Genomic DNA, 19,892 nt, shown 5'->3' on the forward strand with positions numbered 1-19,892 from the left:
ATACAATGCATCTCTCAAAACGTGTGCTGACCAAATAACTTAGGAGTAATGAAGACCAACACCTAAACCAATCTGGAGTTTGCAATGTTTAATTTTCCAAATGGACACTCCGTTCAGTGAATCTGGTATACATTTGGAACAGTAATATTGCATTTATGTTGCAGTAACTTGCAATACTAACTGTAGATCCTGAAGTTGTAGAAGCCTCCCCACTTGTACTGGTAAATAATTCCTACAGCAGGCTAATTCACTTTAAAACAACTGAAGAAGAGTAGTGAAGTCACAAACAGCAACAATTTCCCAATATATGTGGAGGTCCATACTGGGTAAGTGTACCAAAAACTGCTTTGTTGGCCCATTCGTAGTATGCATCAGGATTTCAGTCAGTCTATGTCCAAGAAACATGGCTGCTTCCGATAGCAATCTACGTTGAATTAACCGTATATTATTAATCTGTAAAGTGTCAGCTTGGCTCATTAGTAGCATTCTTGCTTCTAAATCAGAAAGTTGTAAGCTCAAGCCCCACTACAGGCTGGTTTACATAGTACAGGCAGACACTTCACTAAAGTACCAAGAGAGTGCTCCATTGTAAGAGCTGTTATCTTTCAACCAAGATGCTATACTTGCAGATGCAGGTGGATGTAAAGGACTCCGTGATGCTTTTTTTTTTAAAAAGAGGAATGTTGAGTTTTATGTGCCCTGCCCAAGATTCTTCCTTTAACCAACACCACCAAAACATATGAAGTGCGCTAAAAACAGAAAATCTCAGCGGGTCAGGCAGCATCTGTGGCGAGAGAAACAGAGTTAACGATTCAGGTCGATGACCCTTCGTCAGAACTGGACAGAATTTCGCCAGTTCTGATGAAGGGTCATTGACCTGAAACATGAACTCTGTTTTTCTCTCTCCAGAGATGTTGCCTGACCCGTTGAGATTTCTAGCGTTTTCTGGGTTTTTTTCAGATTTTCCAAGGCCAAAAGTATGTTGTTTTTGTTCAGCTGAAGTGGGTGTTCATCTCATTGTGGGACCTTGGTATGTGCAAATTGATTGCTGTGTTTGCCCACATAATTGTGACTACACTTCAAAATGTAATTAATCGGCTGTGAAGCACTTTGAGATGTCCTGAGGACATGAAATGCACTATATAAATGCAAGTCTCTTCATATATTAACAGCAAGGGTACAGCCAAGTTGAACTCACCCAAGTGGTATGCACCACCTTATTTACACCACCATTTTTTCCCAGCAACAACTTGACAGTACAAAATCATCATCATCATCATAGGCAGTCCCTCGGAATCGAGGAAGACTTGCTTCCACTCCTGAAGGGAGCTCTTTGGTGGCTGAACAGTCCAATACGAGAGCCACAGACTCTGTCACAGGTAGGACCTTCAGTTGTTGAGGGAAGAGGTGGGTGGGACTGGTTTGCCGCACCCTCTTTCCGCTGCCTGCACTTGATTTCTGCATGCTCTCGGCGTTGAGACTCGAACGGCTCAGCACCCTCTCGGATGCACTTTCTCCACTTAGGGCGGTCTTTGGCCAGGGACTCCCAGGTGTCAGTGGGGATGTCGCACTTTATCAGGGAGGCTTTGAGGGTGTCCTTGTAACGTTTACGCTGCCCACCTTTGGCTCGTTTGCTGTGAAGGAGCTCCGCATAGAGCACTTGCTTTGGGAGTATCGTGTCTGGCATGCAAATTATGTGGCCTGCCCAGCGGAGCTGATCGAATGTGGTCAGTGCTTCAATGCTGGGGATGTTAGCCTGGACGAGGACACTGATGTTGGTGCACCTGTCCTCCCAGGGAATGCCTCAATGCAAATGAGTAGCAAGTTAAAATAAAAACAAATTAAGCACATACATAGAGACATAGCTTCTGAGTATACAATGAAACAAGTGCCACAATGTTTAATGTTTTTTTTAATTATCATTGTGTATTTATGAAGAATGTAATCTTTCCCTTACAATGTACTATCTAAAAGGCCGAAGCAGATAGCATTGATGCATACTTGAGGGAGAAAAAAATAGTGCATACAGGGGCAGGGTGGGATGAGGTAATTAAGAGTGAGGAGTAGAAACACTGGAAGAGACCAGTTGGGTCAAATGATGTGTTTCTGAGCTGTAATTCTATGCAACTGCAATTGAGTAAAACAAAATGATGCACTGCCACAAAATGGGGAGGAGAAAAGGAAATCTATTGATAGGAACGCATTGACGTTGAGTGAGGGGCTATGGAAAACACATCAATTAAAGCAATGTATGTTATAATTCATTTGTAAGTTATTTATAGTTTTTAACAAAGAATTATTTGTTAAGCGACTAGTATGCAGCAAGAAAGCAGGAAAGAAATGTCCCTTTCTTTGTCTCTCTTCTTTCCTCACCAATTAAAAACAAGTCGGTGCACAAAAATGTGGGATTGGGAAGAGTTATATTTTAAAATAACATAACATAAGAACATAACATAAGAATTAGGAACAGGAGTAGGCCATCTAGCCCCTCGAGCCTGTTCTGCCATTCAACAAGATCATGGCTGATCTGGCCGTGGACTCAGCTCCACTTACCCGCCCGCTCCCCGTAACCCTTAATTCCCTTATTGGTTAAAAATGTATCTTTCTGTGACTTGAATACATTCAATGAGCTAGCCTCAACGGCTTCCTTGGGCAGAGAATTCCACAGATTCACAACCCTCTGGGAGAAGAAATTCCTTCTCGACTCGGTTTTAAATTGGCTCCCCCGTATTTTGAGGCTGTGCCCCCTAATTCAATTGTCTTTCAATTTATTTTCCAATGACTACATTTCAGCTTTATTTTCTTATTTCACTTCCTTTATCTTCATTGCATAAAGTTTACTCATTTTTTTCTTAAAAAGAAATACACTATGTATACCACATCCAACAATTTTCATTTGCCTCATGTTTCCTTTCTGCTCCCCATAGCCTCTTCACTATCTCAACCTACAAGCATGGCAGCTGCCAATCTTACTAACTTTCTGGAGATTGTGTGCTAAAAGCAGTCTCATTTTCACCCAAGAATATTGATGAAATGACCGGAGGTACATTTTCCTGCTCTGTGGGACATAGGACAAATGCCAAAAATATTTAATTCTTGCTGGGGGAAGGGGAGAAACACTACATTTGAGTGTGTAAAAATCCTCGTTTATAATATTCTTCCTACTTCCCAAATTCAAGTTAGCACGACAAATATCCTCCAAACCTGTTGTTACAGTACTTCGATCACAAATTGTAAGAGCTATCCAATTCCAATAACTTGGGGCCATGCCAGTTAATGAATTAACAGCAAGAGGTAATGCAATATGACCACTGAGAGTACACTACTCAAGAGAAGAGCCAGACAGCTACAACAAGCCACTGGTACCTAGATCATGCACAACATTTGATTTACCCTCCTTTAATACATATTGAAAACATTTCCTTTTTACAGACACTCAAAAAATATACAAACAGGCCACCAGGAGAAAAATTATTTCTTCACCTGTTGTCCAAAAGCCAAAAAGAATGCCGTGGCAGATACCATTAATTTACTCATATTTAATACAGTGGAAATTCACAGGACATTTGAGCTGAAATATTCTAAATCTAATGAGTCAGCAATAATGAAAAGCAAAATAATGTTATTTCTGTAAAATAGTTAGAATAAGTAAATGTCCACCTGTATCATTACTGTACATTGTAACAAGCAATACAAGAGTACAGTACCAAACATGATTGTAAAAGCTTGAGTTGAGAAACATGGTTCTTGTGACATGAAATAGTGCTATTACACTGAACTGACTGTAACTCAGGTTTTACTGTAACCTCTTGCTATTAATATACTGAAAAATAACTTGCAACACTTCAGTAACGATAACATATACAAACCTCCAAATACACTGCAGGAGTGACAGTACAACACATCATCACTACCGTTTAATATTACTGTTTTGCTTGAGATTTTAGAAACAAACACAAAAGTGTGGCTACATTTCAAGTTGCATATTCGTGCTGTCCATCTAATGTACAAGAGATGACAGATCTGACACAGATCTATCAAGCTGACACCCTACATGATGTTTTTCTGCATAGTACATAATCTAGGCTGACACTTCTAGTACTACATTGTCATAGGTGTCATCCTTCAGATGAGACGTTAAAATGGGGGCCCTGTCTAACCTCTCACTATCCCCAAAAGATCCCACGACACTATTCAAAGAAGAGCAGGGTAGTTCTCCCGGTATCCTGGCCAACAATTATCCCTCAACTATCATCACTAGAACAGATGATTAGGTCATTTATTTCATTGACGATCGTGGAACTTGTGTGCAAATTGGCTGCTGCATTTCCTACACTACAACAGTAACTACACTTCAAAAGTATTTGTTTGGCCCTATAGCACTTTGGGACATTCCAAGGTTGTGAAAGGCACTATATAAAAATGTAAATCTTTATTTTTATAAGTTTGATTAAACAGATCATATATGTTGTTTGTTTTATCCCATGTTCAACTGTTTAGCAGTACTGCTGCAGCAATTTTACTCTACAGAAATGATCATTCTATTATCAATGTAGACAACTTACACCAGGTTCACAAGAGTGAAAGATGCATAACTTAGCAGGATTGCAGAAGTAAGCAAGTTATGAAGTTGCTCTTTTACACAAATGTCTCGGAGAGATTTTCCTTAAAATAAAACTCAGATGTGAAATGGTAATCCAACAACCAGTGCAATTACCATTCAAGAAAATTAAATTACAAGATAAACCATGAAACAAAATTAAAAACATACTTATTTTTCTGTTTTCATATTCAACAAATGTCCAAATTCAACTCAGTAGTTGATTACTGAATAGGAAGTATCAGTAATTAGAAACAAGGGCTACTGAGGATCAAGAAATTGATGCGCAGAAGGCCATTCACTCCCTCCTGCCTGTACTAGCCGATCAACGGGAGCTGTCTACTCAAATCCTATTTCCCTGCTCTTTTATGGTCTTCCATTAAAAATACTTTTTCAATTTTTTTTCTATGCTCTATCTCAACAGCCATTTGTGGCAATACTCCAATAGGCCTCAGTATGGGGAAAAAAATCTTCTCACTTCCCCCTTCTAGTGACAATCTTGAGGCTATGTCTCCTGGTTACTGATTTACTAACCAGTGAAAACAATCTTTCACTATGCATCATCTCAACCTTGCCTAATCTTGGAATCCTTTAATGGATTATTTTAAGTTCCTCTATGGGATGTGAAAAAGCCCTAATATTTCAAGCCTTCTTGCATAACCATAACCTCTCATTCTTATGTTGCATCCTTTCTGCCTGGTTCTGCCTACGTGCAATGTAGTGTTCACCATACAATGCTTTCACTGTGGCCGAAACTCCTACACTAATTCATAATCGCCGCTTTGTTTTTGAATTACCTTGCAGCTTTAAATGTTTTTGCGTTAATCACACACAGCACTCAAAGCTGGAGGTCCAAATTTTACTTAATAAAAATTAAACCAACAGTAAGTACTTCGCCATCATTTAATCCATGGGGAAAATACTTGTCAATTCAAAAAACATGTCAAGGATGATATTGAAATGAAAATTGTTGCTCGAAAATTACTTTGGTTTTGCACTCAAACGGTTTCACGAACATTTCACCAACCATTTGTGTGAAATGAGGGGGGTGAGGATAAGGGACCACGCTTATCTCCGGCACAGCAACACCAGCCCTTCTGTTGCCAAGGGGGCGCATTGGGCCTTGCCCACCGGCAGGGAAAGTGAACAAAAGCGGCGTGTGTGTGTGGGGGTGAATCCTTCGATGTGAACCTTCGATGTGATCACATCGAAGGATTTCCTCCCCCCGACCCACACACACACACACACAGCAATAGGTTAGCATTAACAAACACAAGCCAAAGGCTGCCTCCCCGTCACACCGCCGAGGGAAGCACTGGGGGGGAAACAAAGCCTTTGCCGTTACTGACACGCAGCTGACGCCCGGGTTTATAGGGCGGAAAGGAAGGGCTTATGGCAATCGGGTCAGAAGCCGGAGCCTGGGGCTTGGCGCCGCTCATCCCCGGCCCTCTGGTACTCCCCCAGCCCCCGCCCGGCTGCCGCCTATCGCTCGGGCTCTGCCGCCGTGAAACTGAAAGTGCGAGAAAGGCCCGAGCCGAGCGGCGGACGGGAGCAAAGATGATTAAAATGCCGCCGCCACCACACCTGGCAATAACGTAATGAAGAGGAACAAAGGCACTCACCCGGCTCTGACACACAAATCACAGCTAACTTTCATTAACACCTGCCGAGCCCCAGCCCGCCGCCGCTGCTATCAACCAACAATGACATTAAATGTTAAAGCCGCGTCCTGTCCTGTCCGGTGGTGCCGGTCCTGGTGGCGCCTACGAGCGCGTGTCTATTCACAACAACAGCCGCACGCACCGCTCCAGGTAAACAGCAGCGCCACCGGCCGCCTGCCAAACCCAAAGCCCAGGCTTGCTGCACCCTCTGGCGCTGGAGTACAGCTGGAGCTGGAGCCTCCCGCCCGGATTCCCGATCGCTCCTTCCTCGCCCCGCCCACTCCTCCACCCCATTCCAAATACTGCCCCCCAAGCGCCATTACGGGTTTTCCGATTCGCCCGCTCTTAAAGGCTGAACGCACCTTGCAAGCTCCAAATAGCACTTTCTGTTTTAAAACAGCCAGCCGAGGTTGAATGGTGGGGGTGGCTAGATAATTTGCTCGGGTTTTTAAAAACGTGGTTTCTTTTGAAGATGAGGAAGTTGCGAGCGGATGAGATGGTAGACTCCAAAGCTCAACAGGATCAGTCAACTACAGGAGGATTTCAATATACTCGGGAGTTGGGCAGGCAGGTGGCAGATTAAATTTAATGTAGAGAAGTGCAAAGTGGGTTATATGAGGATAAAACATTCAGGAAGGGGCTGTTAACTAAATTAAAAGAATATAATGTGCGTGGAAAATGAAAGAGATCTGGAGGCCCTGATTAACAATAAATTAAAGCTATTGCAACAATGCTCGATGACCGTGTGTAAAGCAAACCAGATGTTGGGTTATCTATAAATATTTATACTGAGCCAAAATAGTGAGATAATCCTGCCACTTTATAAATCATTGGTGGGACCACACTTAAAATACTGTGTTGAATGAATTGCTGGCACAAATTCAACTTGGAGGGTACGACATGGTCGTCATTACTGAGCCATGGCTGCAAGGGTCAGTCTGGGAACTGAATATACCAGGTTATAAGGAAGCATAAGGAATCTGGTAGAGGGGGAGGAGAAACATTAGCGATTAAGGATTAAATTACTTCTATGGTAAGAGATGATATAACAAGAGGTAAGCAGGCAGTCGAGACTTAATAGATAGAATTATAAAATAGAAAATGATTTAAAACTAGTGTGAATTATGTATAGGCCGCCGCCCCCCCTCTCCACCCCCCACCCCGGTAGCAGCTGTGAAATGATAGAATGTCTTACTGCAGCAATTAAACAAGAATGTCGTAAAGGCAGAGTGTTTTTTATGGAGAATAGTAACTTCCATATTGATTGGGATAAACAGACGAGCTCATGTCAGAAAAAGTGAATTTCTTGTGTGTGTGTGTTCAGGACAGTTTTCTGCAACAATATCTCCTAGAACCAACAAGGGGGCAGGCCATGTTATATTTAGTTAACAGTCTAACGGTGCATGAACATTTATCTAATAGTGCAGTGCTGCACTGTCAGAGGTGCCATCTTTCGGATGAGACATTAAACCGAGGCCCTCTCAGGTGGACATAAATAATTCCATGCCACTATTTTGATGATCTTATTAAATGGCGGAGCAGGCTCAAGGGGCCAGGTGGCCTACTCCTGCTCCTATTTCTTATGGTCTTATGAGAGCAGGGGAGTTATCCCCGGTGTCCTGGCCAATATTTATCCTTCAGTCAACATAACAAAAACAGATTATCTGGTCATTATCACATTGCTGTTTGTGGGAGCTTGCTGTGTGCAAGTTGGCTGCCGCGTTTCCCACATTACAACAGTGACTACGCTCCAAAAGTACTTCATTGGCTGTAAAGTGCTTTGAGATGTCCGGTGGCCATGAACGGCACTATATAAATCCAAGTCTTTCTTTCATTAATATCAATCATTATATGATTGAGTTCAATGTTGTGTTTGAAATGGAGAAATGCAAAATATCTACTAAGATTTTAGATTTAGTCAAGCTGACTTCAATGGGAGACTGTCCACAGTCAACTGGGCAAATGTGTTAATGGGTAAAATGTCAGATGACCAGTGGGAGATATTCAAAAAGAATTAACATGATACAGGAGACCAGTTTATACCCCTAAAGGGCAAGAACTCTACTTGGCAAAAAATACAGCCATGGACGACTAAAGAGGTAAGGGACAGCATAAAACTAAAAGAAAGCACAGATCCTGAATAGGAAAGATACAAAGAACAGCAAAGGAAAGGGGCAATGCAGATTGAGGAGGAGTGTGAAATTCTGGATGAAATAAACATAGTGAGAGGGGAGGTATTAAGGAGTTTAGCAGCTATGAAAGTAGATAAGTTCCCAGGCCCAGATGAAGTGCATCCCAGGCTGTTGAGCGAAGCAAAAGAGGAAATAGCAGAGACCTTGACCATCATTTTCCAGTCCTCTTTGGATTCAGGCATGGTGCTGGAGGACTGGAGAACTGCTAATGTGGCACCCTTGTTTAAGAAGGGAGAAAAGGATACACCGAGTAATTACAGGCTTGTCAGCCTAACTTCAGTGATGGGAAAATTATTGGAAAAAGTCCTGAAGGACAGGATAAATCTACATTTAGAAAGGCAAGGATTAATCAGGGACAGTCAGCACGGATTTGTTAAGGGAAGATCGTGTTTGACTAACCTGATTGAATTTTTCAAGGAGTTAACCAGGAGGGTCGATAGTGGTAGTGTGTACGATGTATATATAGACTTTGGCAAAGATTTTGATAAGGTCCCACGTGGCAGACTGATCACGAAAGTAAAAGCCCATGGTATTCAGGGCAAAGTGGCAAGTTGGATCCAAAATTGGCTTAGAGGTAGGAAGCAAAGAGTAATGGTTGATGGATGTTTTTGTGACTGGAAGGATGGTTTCAGTGAGGTTCTGCAGGGCTCAGTACTGAGTCCCTTGCTTTTTGTGGTATACATCAATAATCTAGATTTGAATATAGGGAGTATGATTAAGAAGTTTGCAGATGATACTAAAAGTGGCTGTGTGGTTGATAATGAAGACGAATGTCATGGACTGCAGGAGGATATCAATCTACTGGTCAGGTGGGCAGAACAGTGTCAAATGGAATTTAATTCAGAGAAGTGTGAGGTAATGCACTTGGGAAGGGCTAAGAAGGAAACGGTATACATATTAAACGGCAGGCCACTTAGAAGTGTAGATAAACAAAGGGACCTTGGAGTGCTTTTCCACAGAATTCTTTTTGGGAGGAAACTAAAACATTAAATCATGTCCCCCCTGGTCTGGGGGACACACCAAACATTTTCAAGGCCCTTTTTTTTTGTTTTTTTTGTTGGTTTTTTTTGTGTTTTTGGTTTTTTTAAAGTTTTTTTGGGGCACTAAAATCATATATTTTTTTTTTCTCCAAGTGCCCCCTATAAAAAGGGAGGGGGACACTAAAAAAAACCGGCAATTAAAACAAATTAAACTTTAAAACATAAAATCAAATTAAAATTTGGTTGCCGGGCGTGATGATGCACTCCAGTCCGCGAGCGTACCGGTGGACACCGCGTGCTCCATCTCCAAGGACACCCTGGCGCAGATGTACGCGCGGAAGAGAGGCAGGCAGTCAGGCTGAACGACCCCCTCGACCGCTCGCTGCCTGGACCGACTGATGGCACCCTTGGCCGTGCCCAGGAGCAGTCCTACGAGGAGGTCCTCGGACCTACCCACTCCCCTCCGCACAGGGTGCCCAAAGATAAGGAGTGTGGGACTGAAGTGCAGCCAGAATTTCAGGAGCAGCCCCTTTAAATAATAAAACAGGGGCTGCAACCTCGTGCAGTCAATAAAAACATGGAACACAGACTCTTCCAGACCGCAGAAATTGCAGGCGGCCTGGGAGCCCGTGAACCTGCTTAAAAATTTGTTGCACGGCACTGCTCCGTGCACCACCCTCCAGGCCAAGTCCCTGATAAATAGTGGGAGGACTCCCGCGTAGAGTGCCCTCCATCGAGGACCCCCGCCTCCTCCGGACGGCAAGATGGTACGCCATGGCGTGTCCGGACGGCAGGCGAGGATGGCAAAGTTGAGAGTGTGCAGGGGCAGCCCGTACAGGAAACCCCTCCGCCCGGAACTGAAAAGCACGGAGGGGATTTCCCCGAGGCGGCTCAAGTTGTGAGGCGCCGGCTCCCGAGGGAGGTTTCAGGGTTTGGCGCCGATGAGGAATTCCGTCCGGACGGGGGTCAGTTCGGACAGGATCTCCCCACGTGCTTGAGCCTCCTCGATGCACCTAACGGAGTCAGGGCCCAGAGCTGTTTTTAGCGACTCAATGGCATCGGCCGCGCGACGGACGTCGGCCGAATTTAGGCGCCGCGCCAGCGCGTCTGGCGCCATCCAGCCCGCTCCTCCGCCATCGAGCAGGTCCCTGACCCTGGTCACCTCACCAGCCACAGCCCTCTCGTCCGACTTCCACCTAAAACCTCGGTCGTGGAGGTACGGATTCCCGAGCAGCGGCTCCTGCAGGACAGCCGCCATTCCAGCCGGTGGAGAGCTGCGCTTGGTGGAGACTTTGTTCCAGACCCTGATAAGTTCCTTGTAAAAGACAGGCAGCTCCTGGAAGGCGGTCCTGACGCCCCCCGAGCTCACGAACAGGAACTGCGTGTTGTAGTTGAGGCCGTGCTGCTGGCGGAAGAAATACGTCGCCAGAGCACGCCACCTAGGAGGGGGCTCGACGTAAAGATATCTCTGCAGGGTCTGAAGACGGAAAGTCGCGAGCTGGGTGCTGACGCACACCAACGACTGACCGCCCTCCCCAAGCGGGAGACTCAAGACCGCGGCAGAGACCCAGTGATTCCTGTTGTCCCAGAAGAAGTCCACCAGTTTCTTCTGTATCTTGGTGACAAACGCAGGGGGAGGGGTCAAAGTGACCAGCCGGTACCACAGCATGGCGGCCACCAGCTGGTTTATGACTAGCGCTCGACCCCTGTAGGACAGCACTCGGAGCAGTCCTGTCCAGCGCCCTAGACGAGCGGCGACCTTGGCCTCCAGCTCTTGCCAGTTCGCCGGCCAGGCTTCCTCGTCGGGGCTAAGGTAGACTCCCAGATAGAGGAGATGGGTCGTGCTCCAGGCAAAAGGTCTGAGATCCTCCGGCAGGGAGTCCACCCGCCACTGACCTACCAGGAGTCCGGAACATTTCTCCCAGTTGATCCTGGCAGAGGATGCGGCCGAGTAAATCTCCTGGCACTCACGCATCCTCCGCAGGTCAGCGGGATCCTCTACCGCGAGGAGCATGTCATCGGTGTAAGCCGAGAGGACGACCTCCACGCCCGGCCCGTGCAGAGCCAGTCCCGTCAACCTCGTCCACAGGAGGCGCAGGAAAGGCTCCACGCAAACGGCGTATAACTGGCCGGACATGGGGCATCCCTGGCGCACCCCTCTCCCAAAGCGAAGGTGCACCGTCAAGGACCCGTTAACCTTTATCAGACACTCCGCGGCGGCGTACAAAAGTCGGATCCGGGCAACGAAATGCGTCCCGATCCCGAAAGCGCACAGAGTTCCGAACAGATAGTCGTGATCCACCCTGTCGAACGCCTTCTCTTGGTTGAGAGATAGGAAGGCGACTGACAGACCAGCCTCCTGGGAATGATGGATGAGGTCCCGGACCAGATGGATGTTATCGTGGATTGTCCGGCCCGGGACCGTGTAGGACTGGTCGGGGTGGATCATGTGGTCCAGCACGGCACCAAGGCGAGCAGACATCACCCTGGCGAAGATTTTGTAGTCCGTGCTGAGGAGGGGGACCGGGCGCCAGTTCTTAAGGAGGCGGAGATCGCCCTTCTTAGGCAGCAGGACGATGACTGCCCTGCGCCAAGAGAGGGGCATCTCCCCGGTCGCCAGACTTTTCACCAGGACCCGCGCGTAGTCGCCCCCCAGGACGTCCCAGAATGCCCTGTGGAACTCCACGGTCAGCCCGTCCAGCCCCGGGGCTTTTCTCCTCGAGAGCCGGTCGCAGGCACCGGTCAGCACCGCCAGGCTTAGCGGAGCTTCCAGATTTTCGGTGCCCTCCGGGCTGACCTTCGGCAGGTCCTCCCATAAAACTCTGCGCGCTTCTTCATTGGACGGCTCCAGAGAGAACAGAGCCCCGTAATATTCACGGGCCCTGTTGTTGACGCCCTCCGGATCCGAGACGAGAGAGCCGTCGTCAGCCAGCAGCGTCAAGAGCTGCTTACGGACACGCTGTCTTTTTCCAGCGAGTAGAAGAAGGGGGATCCGCGGTCCAGATCCCGCAGGAATGGATCCGCGACCTCACGAATGCGCCTCGGGACCCGACGAGCTGCAGGTCCTTCAGCGCGGCCTTCTTCGCTTCGTACACCTTCCGCAGGGCCGGGTCCTCGACGACTTGACCGAGACGGGACTCCAGGTCGAGCACCTCTTTTTTTAGGCGCCCGACCTTGGCCCCGCCTCTTGGTCGACCCCCTCGCGTACTCTTGACAGAAGACGCGGACGTGAGCCTTGCCCACGTCCCACCATAGCCTCAAGGAGGGGAAGCCCCCCTGCTTCCTTCTCCAGTCGGACCAGAATCGACGGAACGAGTCCTGGAACCGCTCGTCCTCCAGCAGCTGGTTGTTAAAATGCCAGTACGCGGACCCCGTCCTCGCACGGAGCGAAGCAAGCTCCGCCCACACCAGATGGTGGTCCGAACACGGCACCGGCCACATGGAGGCCGCCGGGACGCAGGAAACGTACGCCCGAGACACGTAAAGGCGGTCGACTCTGGACCATCCTACTCCAGGCCTCACCCAAGTAAAGGCGCTGGAGTCGGGGTGGAGATTTCGCCAGACGTCCACCAAGTCGAAGGACCCGACCAGGTTCCCCAACTTCTCGATCGCCGTCAAGCTCTGCGGGGCACCGGAGCGGTCCCTCGCCTCGAGGGTGCAGTTAAAATCCCCCCCGAGGACAATGCAGTCGCCGACGTCGACGGAGCCAAGAAGAGCGGACACTTCTTCGAAGAAGCGCGTTTGCTGCGGGCCGGGCTGAGGGGCGTACACGTTCACGAGATGGAGCGGCACGTCCCCAGGTGAACCGTGACGTGCAGCAAGCGGCCTGGCACAGGCTCCTCGACCCCCAAGATCTCCGGCTGAAAATGCGGGGCCAGCAAGATGGCCACCCCACAAGAAGTGGCGGTGAGGTAGCTCATGCGGACCTCTCCTTGCCATTCCAGGAGCCACGTGGCTTCGTCTCCCGGAACGGTGTGGGTTTCTTGCAGGAAGCACACCGCATATTTTCCCTCCCGCAGGAGCGAAAAATTGTTAAATCTACGGCGTGCCTCTCTGCCGCCGTTGATGTTGAGGCTGGCTATGGTTATCTTCATGACAAAAGCATAGTGCAACCTATACCTAACCTTTTGTGGGGGGGGGGGAGTGGAGTCATTTGTTGACCTCCACTCCTTCAGCAGCCCAGCGAGGAACCTTTTGAGCCGGCGCAGCTCAAGGCCTTGCGCCTTTGATAAGGGCCCGCCCGCGGCCATGGTTTTAGCAGTGGCGCGGACTGACGCGATGAGCAGCCCCGGCTCGGACCATCTTTCCAGGGCCAGATGGGCTCGGTTGCGGCGACCCTGGCTCTGGACCAAAAAGTCCCGGAGTTCCTTTACAGGAATGAGGGGAGACTCAGTGGCGGGCACGAGGAGATCCACCGCCTCACTGGCGATGGACTCGAGATCTTCTCCCTCGTCCCCCACCGAGTCCCCGTCCCCCTCCGGGAGGTCGCCGCCAGCAGCCGGCCCGTCGACCGCACGAGGTACGGCAAATGGCCCGGCCGCTCCATCCGGCCCTGGCTCTGCCCCGATCCCACCCCCAGGATCGTCGGCAGAGGAGTCCCCACTGGGCTCTTTTAAAAGCGGTGCTGGCTCGGGAAGCGACAGCGGAAGGGGTTCCTCCTCCGCCCCAGGAACCGGGGAACACGGAGAGCCCTGGTTTAGGAAATTCTCCAGATCTACCCAGTCCCCCAGCTCCAAAGTAGGGGGTAAGGGTTGGTGTTCTTCCCATTCCCCGCCGCCACCCCCCGGCCCAGCGTGTGGATGTATGTAAAAAAAAATTAAATTTTCATTTTCTGCCGAGTCAAGCAAGTCCCGGGGGAAGTTGGATAAAGGCTGGGTGGGCTCAGGTTCGGCCTTTTCGGCCCCGCCTGCCTCAGTCCCCGAGACGCTCCACCCGGCAGCAATGCATTCCTCCATTGGCCCCGCGCCCCCCACGACAGGCAGATCTTCCACGCCATCCCCGGGAGGCAGAGGCTGGGCAGCCTCGACTGCCCCACCCTCCCCGGGGACAGATTCCTCTTGCCTACGGCGCAGTTTGGGGGCGCTGGTGGGGGACGCGGGACATGTGGCGGGCACCAACTCCTCCGCGGAGGGATGTTGTTCCCTCTCCGCCTCATTGGAGCGGCGCCTCCTTTTGTTCCTGGGGGTGCGCGGAGGCAGGGAGACCTCCATGTCTGCCGAGGCCTCCCGCTCCACTCCCCCCTTTTTCTTACCTTGCCCACGCCCGAGCCCCTCTGCGGTATTGGTCAAGGGCTCGGGCACGGGCTCAGGGTACCCCGCGCTCGCCAATGACTGGGTTGGGCTGAGCGCGGTGATCAAACTGTCTGGCGCACTGAGGGGACCCGCCTCGAGATGATTCGCCTTCCTCCGCGCCTTCTTTCCAATCGGACGATCTCCCTCCCCCCCCCAGAGGCCGTAAAAACAAAGGCACCCGACGATGCCCGCGCACCCACAGCTCCCGGCACACGGGCGCTACTAGGGGGAGGGGTGGCGGCGGCGCCAGCCTTGGCCGCCCTCGGTGATTTGGCGGCCTTGGAGGCGGGGCAGTTCTTACGAACATGCCCCACCTCCCTACAGGCATGGCACCGCACGCCGTCCGACGTCCAGAAGACGCGGTAGGCAGTCCCCTCGTGCACCACATTAAAACTACCCTCTGTCGTCTCCTCCCGCGCCAGCCGGACAAAGAGCTGGCGGCGGAAGGAGAAGACGTGGTGCAGGCTGTTCTCCCTGAGGCCGAGCGGTATGGGGTTGATCCCCGACCTTACCTCCCCCAGTTGGTGTAGGTGAGTGAGGAGGAGCCCAGCAGGAACAAAGGGCGGGACGTTAGAAAGGATGACCCTCTGCGCGGTGGCCTCGAGAGGGTCCACCGGCAGGAACGTCCCGCCCACCGTTAGCCCCTTTTCAAGGGCCAGGGACACCGCCCGCTCCGACCCCAGGAAGAATACAGCCTTCCCAGACATCTTGGAGGCTGCGACAATGGCCGAGGGGCCGACTACCCCAGCCATCGCCCGCACGCACTCCTCGATGCTCATTGTGGGGTGAGTGTAACTCTTGACCCCGTGTTTTTTTGTTATCAGTCTGAACGGTGGCAGGGCAGCAGGAGGTGCCGTGGATGTGGACGCCGCCTGCGCGTACGTCTTAGCTGGCCCTGCCACCGGCGTGGATGGAGTCGCCATCACGGGGTCCCTTTAAGGGCTACACCCACCCCAAAGTCACAGGCCTTAATGTTCTTAAATTGTCCTCGTTTAAGTGTATGAGCAGAGGAACTCTCAATGAGGCACACCTCTCCCCTAGTTGACAATTGGAGAGGGGCCTTGCTCCCTCTGCTCAGTTGTCTTAATTGTTTTTTCAATTAGGAGGAAAGGGCTCTCAGAGAGAGAGGGGAGAGACAGAGAGAGAGAGAAAGAGAAAGGGGTGGGAAAGAGGAAAGCTGCGAGGGCAGGTCTCCCCTCACAGCGATGGGTGGGTGTTTCTTGGGTTGCACGTCCCAGATGGCAGAAAACACAGTCCTTGTAGATGGTCTTCGGGTGGGGGGAGAAGATGTCTTCACCTGGGGCAGCTGGAGCTGTTAAATAGGTGATTAATGATTCTTCAGCCAGGTAGCTCCAGCTATCCCAGGCTAGGCAATGGGGGAGGGGTGCTTCAGTGGTGTGTGGGGCCTAGCTGTAAGCAAGACCCCCACACACACTTCCACACACACACCCCCCGCGATGTTCCGGGCCTCGAAGAAATCTTCTTTTCTCCCCCCACCGATACAACAAAGTCTTTAGGGGAATGCACCAAAACACACCCACCTTTGGTTGATGCAGTTTCTCCCTCCTTCCACACTGGATAGTTGTTGTTCTTTTTCCCCCTCTCTCCAACTCTTTGGACAAGTATTAAAGGTTGTTGAATTTTCAGCTCTCCTCCTCTCCCTCTGGATGAATTGGAATTGTAGTAAGCCCCTTCCTCCTCTTACTGGGCTGTTTCACAGGTCTCACAAAGGCCTTCCAGGCAGGAGCAACAGCAGCAAGCTCCTTCTCTCACTGCTCCAGGCTCCAAGTGAATAGGCCACGCCTCCAACTGCTCCACCATTGGTCCACAGAACTCTTTTTGGGACGAAACTAAAACATTAAATCAATAAATCGTGTCCCCCCACGATCTGGGGGACACACCAAACACCTTCAAGGCCCCTTTATTTTTGTGTTTTTGATTTTCTTTTTAGTTTTTTTTTTGGGCACTAAAATCATTTTTTTTTCTCTCCAAGTGCCCCCTATAAAAGGGGAGGGGGACACTAAAAACACCGGCAATTAAAACAAATTAAACTTTAAAACATAAAATCAAATAAAAATTTGGTTGCCGGGCGTGATGATGCACTCCAGTCCCTCCAGCACGCGGTTTCCACCTCTCGCGGAAGGCCGCGAGCGCACCGGTGGACACCGCGTGCTCCATCTCCAAGGACACCCTGGCGCGGATGTACGCGCGGAAGAGAGGCAGGCAGTTAGGTTGACCGACCCTCTCGACCGCCCGCTGCCTGGACCGGCTGATGGCACCCTTGGCCGTACCCAGGAGCAGTCCTACGAGGAGGCCCTCGGACCTACCCGTTCCCCTCTGCACAGGGTGCCCAAAGATCAGGAGTGTGGGACTGAAGTGCAGCCAGAATTTCAAGAGCAGCCCCTTTAAATAATAAAACAGGGGCTGCAACCTCGTGCATTCAATAAAAACATGGAACATGGACTCTTCCAGACCGCAGAAATAGCAGGCGGCCTGGGAGCCCCTGAAACGGCTTAAAAATTTATTGCACGGCACTGCTCCGTGCACCACCCTCCAGGCCAAGTCCCCGATAAATAGTGGGAGGACTCCCGCATAGAGTGCCCTCCATCGGGGACCCCCGCCTCCTCCGGACGGCAAGATGGTACGCCATGGCGTGTCCGGACGGCAGGCGAGGATGGCAAAGTTGAGAGTGTGCAGGAGCAGCCCGTACAGGAAACCCCTCCGCGCGGAACTGAAAGGCACAGAGGGGATTTCCTCGAGGCGGCTCAAGTTGTGAGGCGCCGGCTCCCGAGGGAGGTTCCGGGGTTTGGCGCCGATGAGGAATTCCGTCCGGACGGGGGTCAGTTCGGACGGGATTTCCCCACGTGCTTGAGCCTCCTCGACACACCTAACGGAGTCGGGGTCCAGAGCTGTTTTTAGCGACTTGATGGCATCGGCCGCGCGGCGGACGTTGGCGGAATTTAGGCGCCGCGCTAGCGTGTCTGGCGCCATCCAGCCCGCTCCTCCGCCATCGAGCAGGTCCCTGACCCTGGTCACCTCACCAGCCAGAGCCCTCTCGTCCGACCGCCACCTAAAACCTCGGTTCTGGAGGTACGGACTCCCGAGCAGCGGCTCCTGCAGGACAGCCGCCACTCCAGCCAGTGGAGAGCTGCGCTTGGTGGAGACTTTGTTCCAGACCCTGGTGAGTTCCTTGTAAAAGACAGGCAGCTCCTGGAAGGCGGTCCTGACGCCCCCCCAAGCTCACAAACAGGAGCTGCGTGTCGTAGTTGAGGCCGTGCTGCTGGCGGAAGAAATACGTCGCCAGAGCACGCCACCTAGGAGGGGGCTCGACGTAAAGGTATCTCTGCAGGGTCTGAAGACGGAAAGTCGCGAGCTGGGTGCTGACGCACACCAACGACTGACCGCCCTCCCCAAGCGGGAGACTCAAGACCGCGGCAGAGACCCAGTGCTTCCTGTTGTTCCAGAAGAAGTCCACCAGCTTCTTCTGTATCTTGGTGACAAACGCAGGGGGAGGGGTCAAAGTGACCAGCCGGTACCACAACATGGGGGCCACCAGCTGGTTTATGACTAGCGCTCGACCCCTGTAGGACAGCACTCGGAGCAGTCCTGTCCAGCGCCCTAGGCGAGCGGCGACCTTGGCCTCCAGCTCTTGCCAGTTCGCCGGCCAGGCTTCCTCGTCGGGGCTAAGGTAGACTCCCAGATAGAGGAGATGGGTCATGCTCCAGGCAAAAGGCCTGAGCTCCTGCGGCAGGGAGTCCACCCGCCACTGACCCACCAGGAGTCCAGAACATTTCTCCCAGTTGATCCTGGCAGAGGATGCGGCCGAGTAAATCTCCTGGCACTCACGCATCCTCCGCAGGTCAGCGGGATCCTCTATCGCGAGGAGCACGTCATCGGCGTAAGCCGAGAGGACGACCTCCATGCCCGGCCCTTGCAGAGCCAGTCCCGTCAACTTCGTCCGCAGGAGGCGCAGGAAAGGCTCCACGCAGATGGCATATAACTGGCCGGACATGGGGCATCCCTGGCGCACCCCTCTCCCAAAGCGAAGGGGCGCCGTCAAGGACCCATTAACCTTTATCAGACACTCCGCAGCGGCGTACAAAAGTCGGATCCGGGCGACGAAATGCATCCCGAACCCAAAAGCGCGCAGAGTCCCGAACAGATAGTCGTGATCCACCCTGTCGAACGCCTTCTCTTGGTTGAGAGATAGGAAGGCGACCGACAGACCAGCCTCCTGGGAATGATGGATGAGGTCCCGGACCAGATGGATGTTATCGTGGATTGTCCGGCCCGGGACCGTGTGGACTGGTCGGGGTGGATCATGTGGTCCAGCACGGTGCCAAGGCGAGCAGACATCGCCCTGGCGAAGATTTTGTAGGCCGTGATGAGGCGCCAGTTCTTAAGGAGGCAGAGATCGCCCTTTTTAGGCAGCAGGACGATGACTGCCCTGCGCCAAGAGAGGGGCATCTCCCCAGTCGCCAGACTATCCCCCAGGACCCGCGCGTAGTCGCCCCCCAGGACGTCCCAGAACGCCCTGTGGAACTCCACGGTCAGCCCGTCCAGCCCCGGGGCTTTTCCCCTCGAGAGCCGGTCGACGGCGCCGGTCAGCTCCGCCAGGCTTAGCGAACCTTCCAGATTTTCGGCGCCCTCCGGGCTGACCTTCGGCACGTCCTCCCGCAAAACTCTACGCGCTTCCTCGCTGGACGGCTCCGGAGAGAACAGAGCCCCGTAATATTCACGGGCCCTGTTGTTGACGCCCTCCGGATCCGAGACGAGAGAGCCGTCGTTGGCCAGCAGCGTCAAGAGCTGCTTACGGATACTCTGTCTTTTTTCCAGCGAGTAGAAGAAAGGGGATCCGCGGTCCAGATCCCGCAGGAACCGGATCCGCGACCTCACGAACGCGCCTCGGGACCCGACGAGCAGCAGGTCCTTCAGCACGGCCTTCCTCGCTTCGTACACCATCCGCAGGGCCGGGTCCTCGATGACTTGACCGAGACGGGACTCCAGGTCGAGCACCTCTTTTTCTAGGCGCCCGACCCTGGCCGCCCGCCTCTTGGTTGACCCCCTCGCGTACTCTTGACAGAAGACGTGGACGTGAGCCTTGCCCACGTCCCACCATAGCCTCAAGGAGGGGAAGCCCCCCTGCTTCCTTCTCCAGTCGGCCCAGA

At 51.6% G+C, this 19,892-nt stretch overlaps 1 protein-coding gene across 8 annotated transcripts in view; it reads right to left on the minus strand.

The window, feature by feature from the left end:
• The window catches only part of gramd4a (GRAM domain containing 4a), a 229,354-nt gene extending 222,892 nt beyond the window's left edge, over positions 1-6,462 (minus strand). For 7 of the 8 annotated variants that reach the window (XR_011596292.1, XM_070897409.1, XM_070897407.1 and 4 more), the window contains exon 1: positions 6,223-6,462. Coding sequence is in view for 6 of the 8 variants with exons in the window: in XM_070897409.1 (XP_070753510.1) it covers positions 6,223-6,257 (35 nt within the window). In the remaining 2 variants the exon portion in view is untranslated. The remainder of the gene's footprint in view (positions 1-6,222) is intronic. The other variant, XM_070897406.1, reaches the window with a different exon arrangement.
• Between the last annotated feature and the right edge of the window lie 13,430 nt (positions 6,463-19,892).

The sequence above is a fragment of the Pristiophorus japonicus genome, chromosome 13, assembly GCF_044704955.1.
Source record: "Pristiophorus japonicus isolate sPriJap1 chromosome 13, sPriJap1.hap1, whole genome shotgun sequence".
Taxonomy (NCBI): Eukaryota; Metazoa; Chordata; class Chondrichthyes; family Pristiophoridae; genus Pristiophorus; species Pristiophorus japonicus.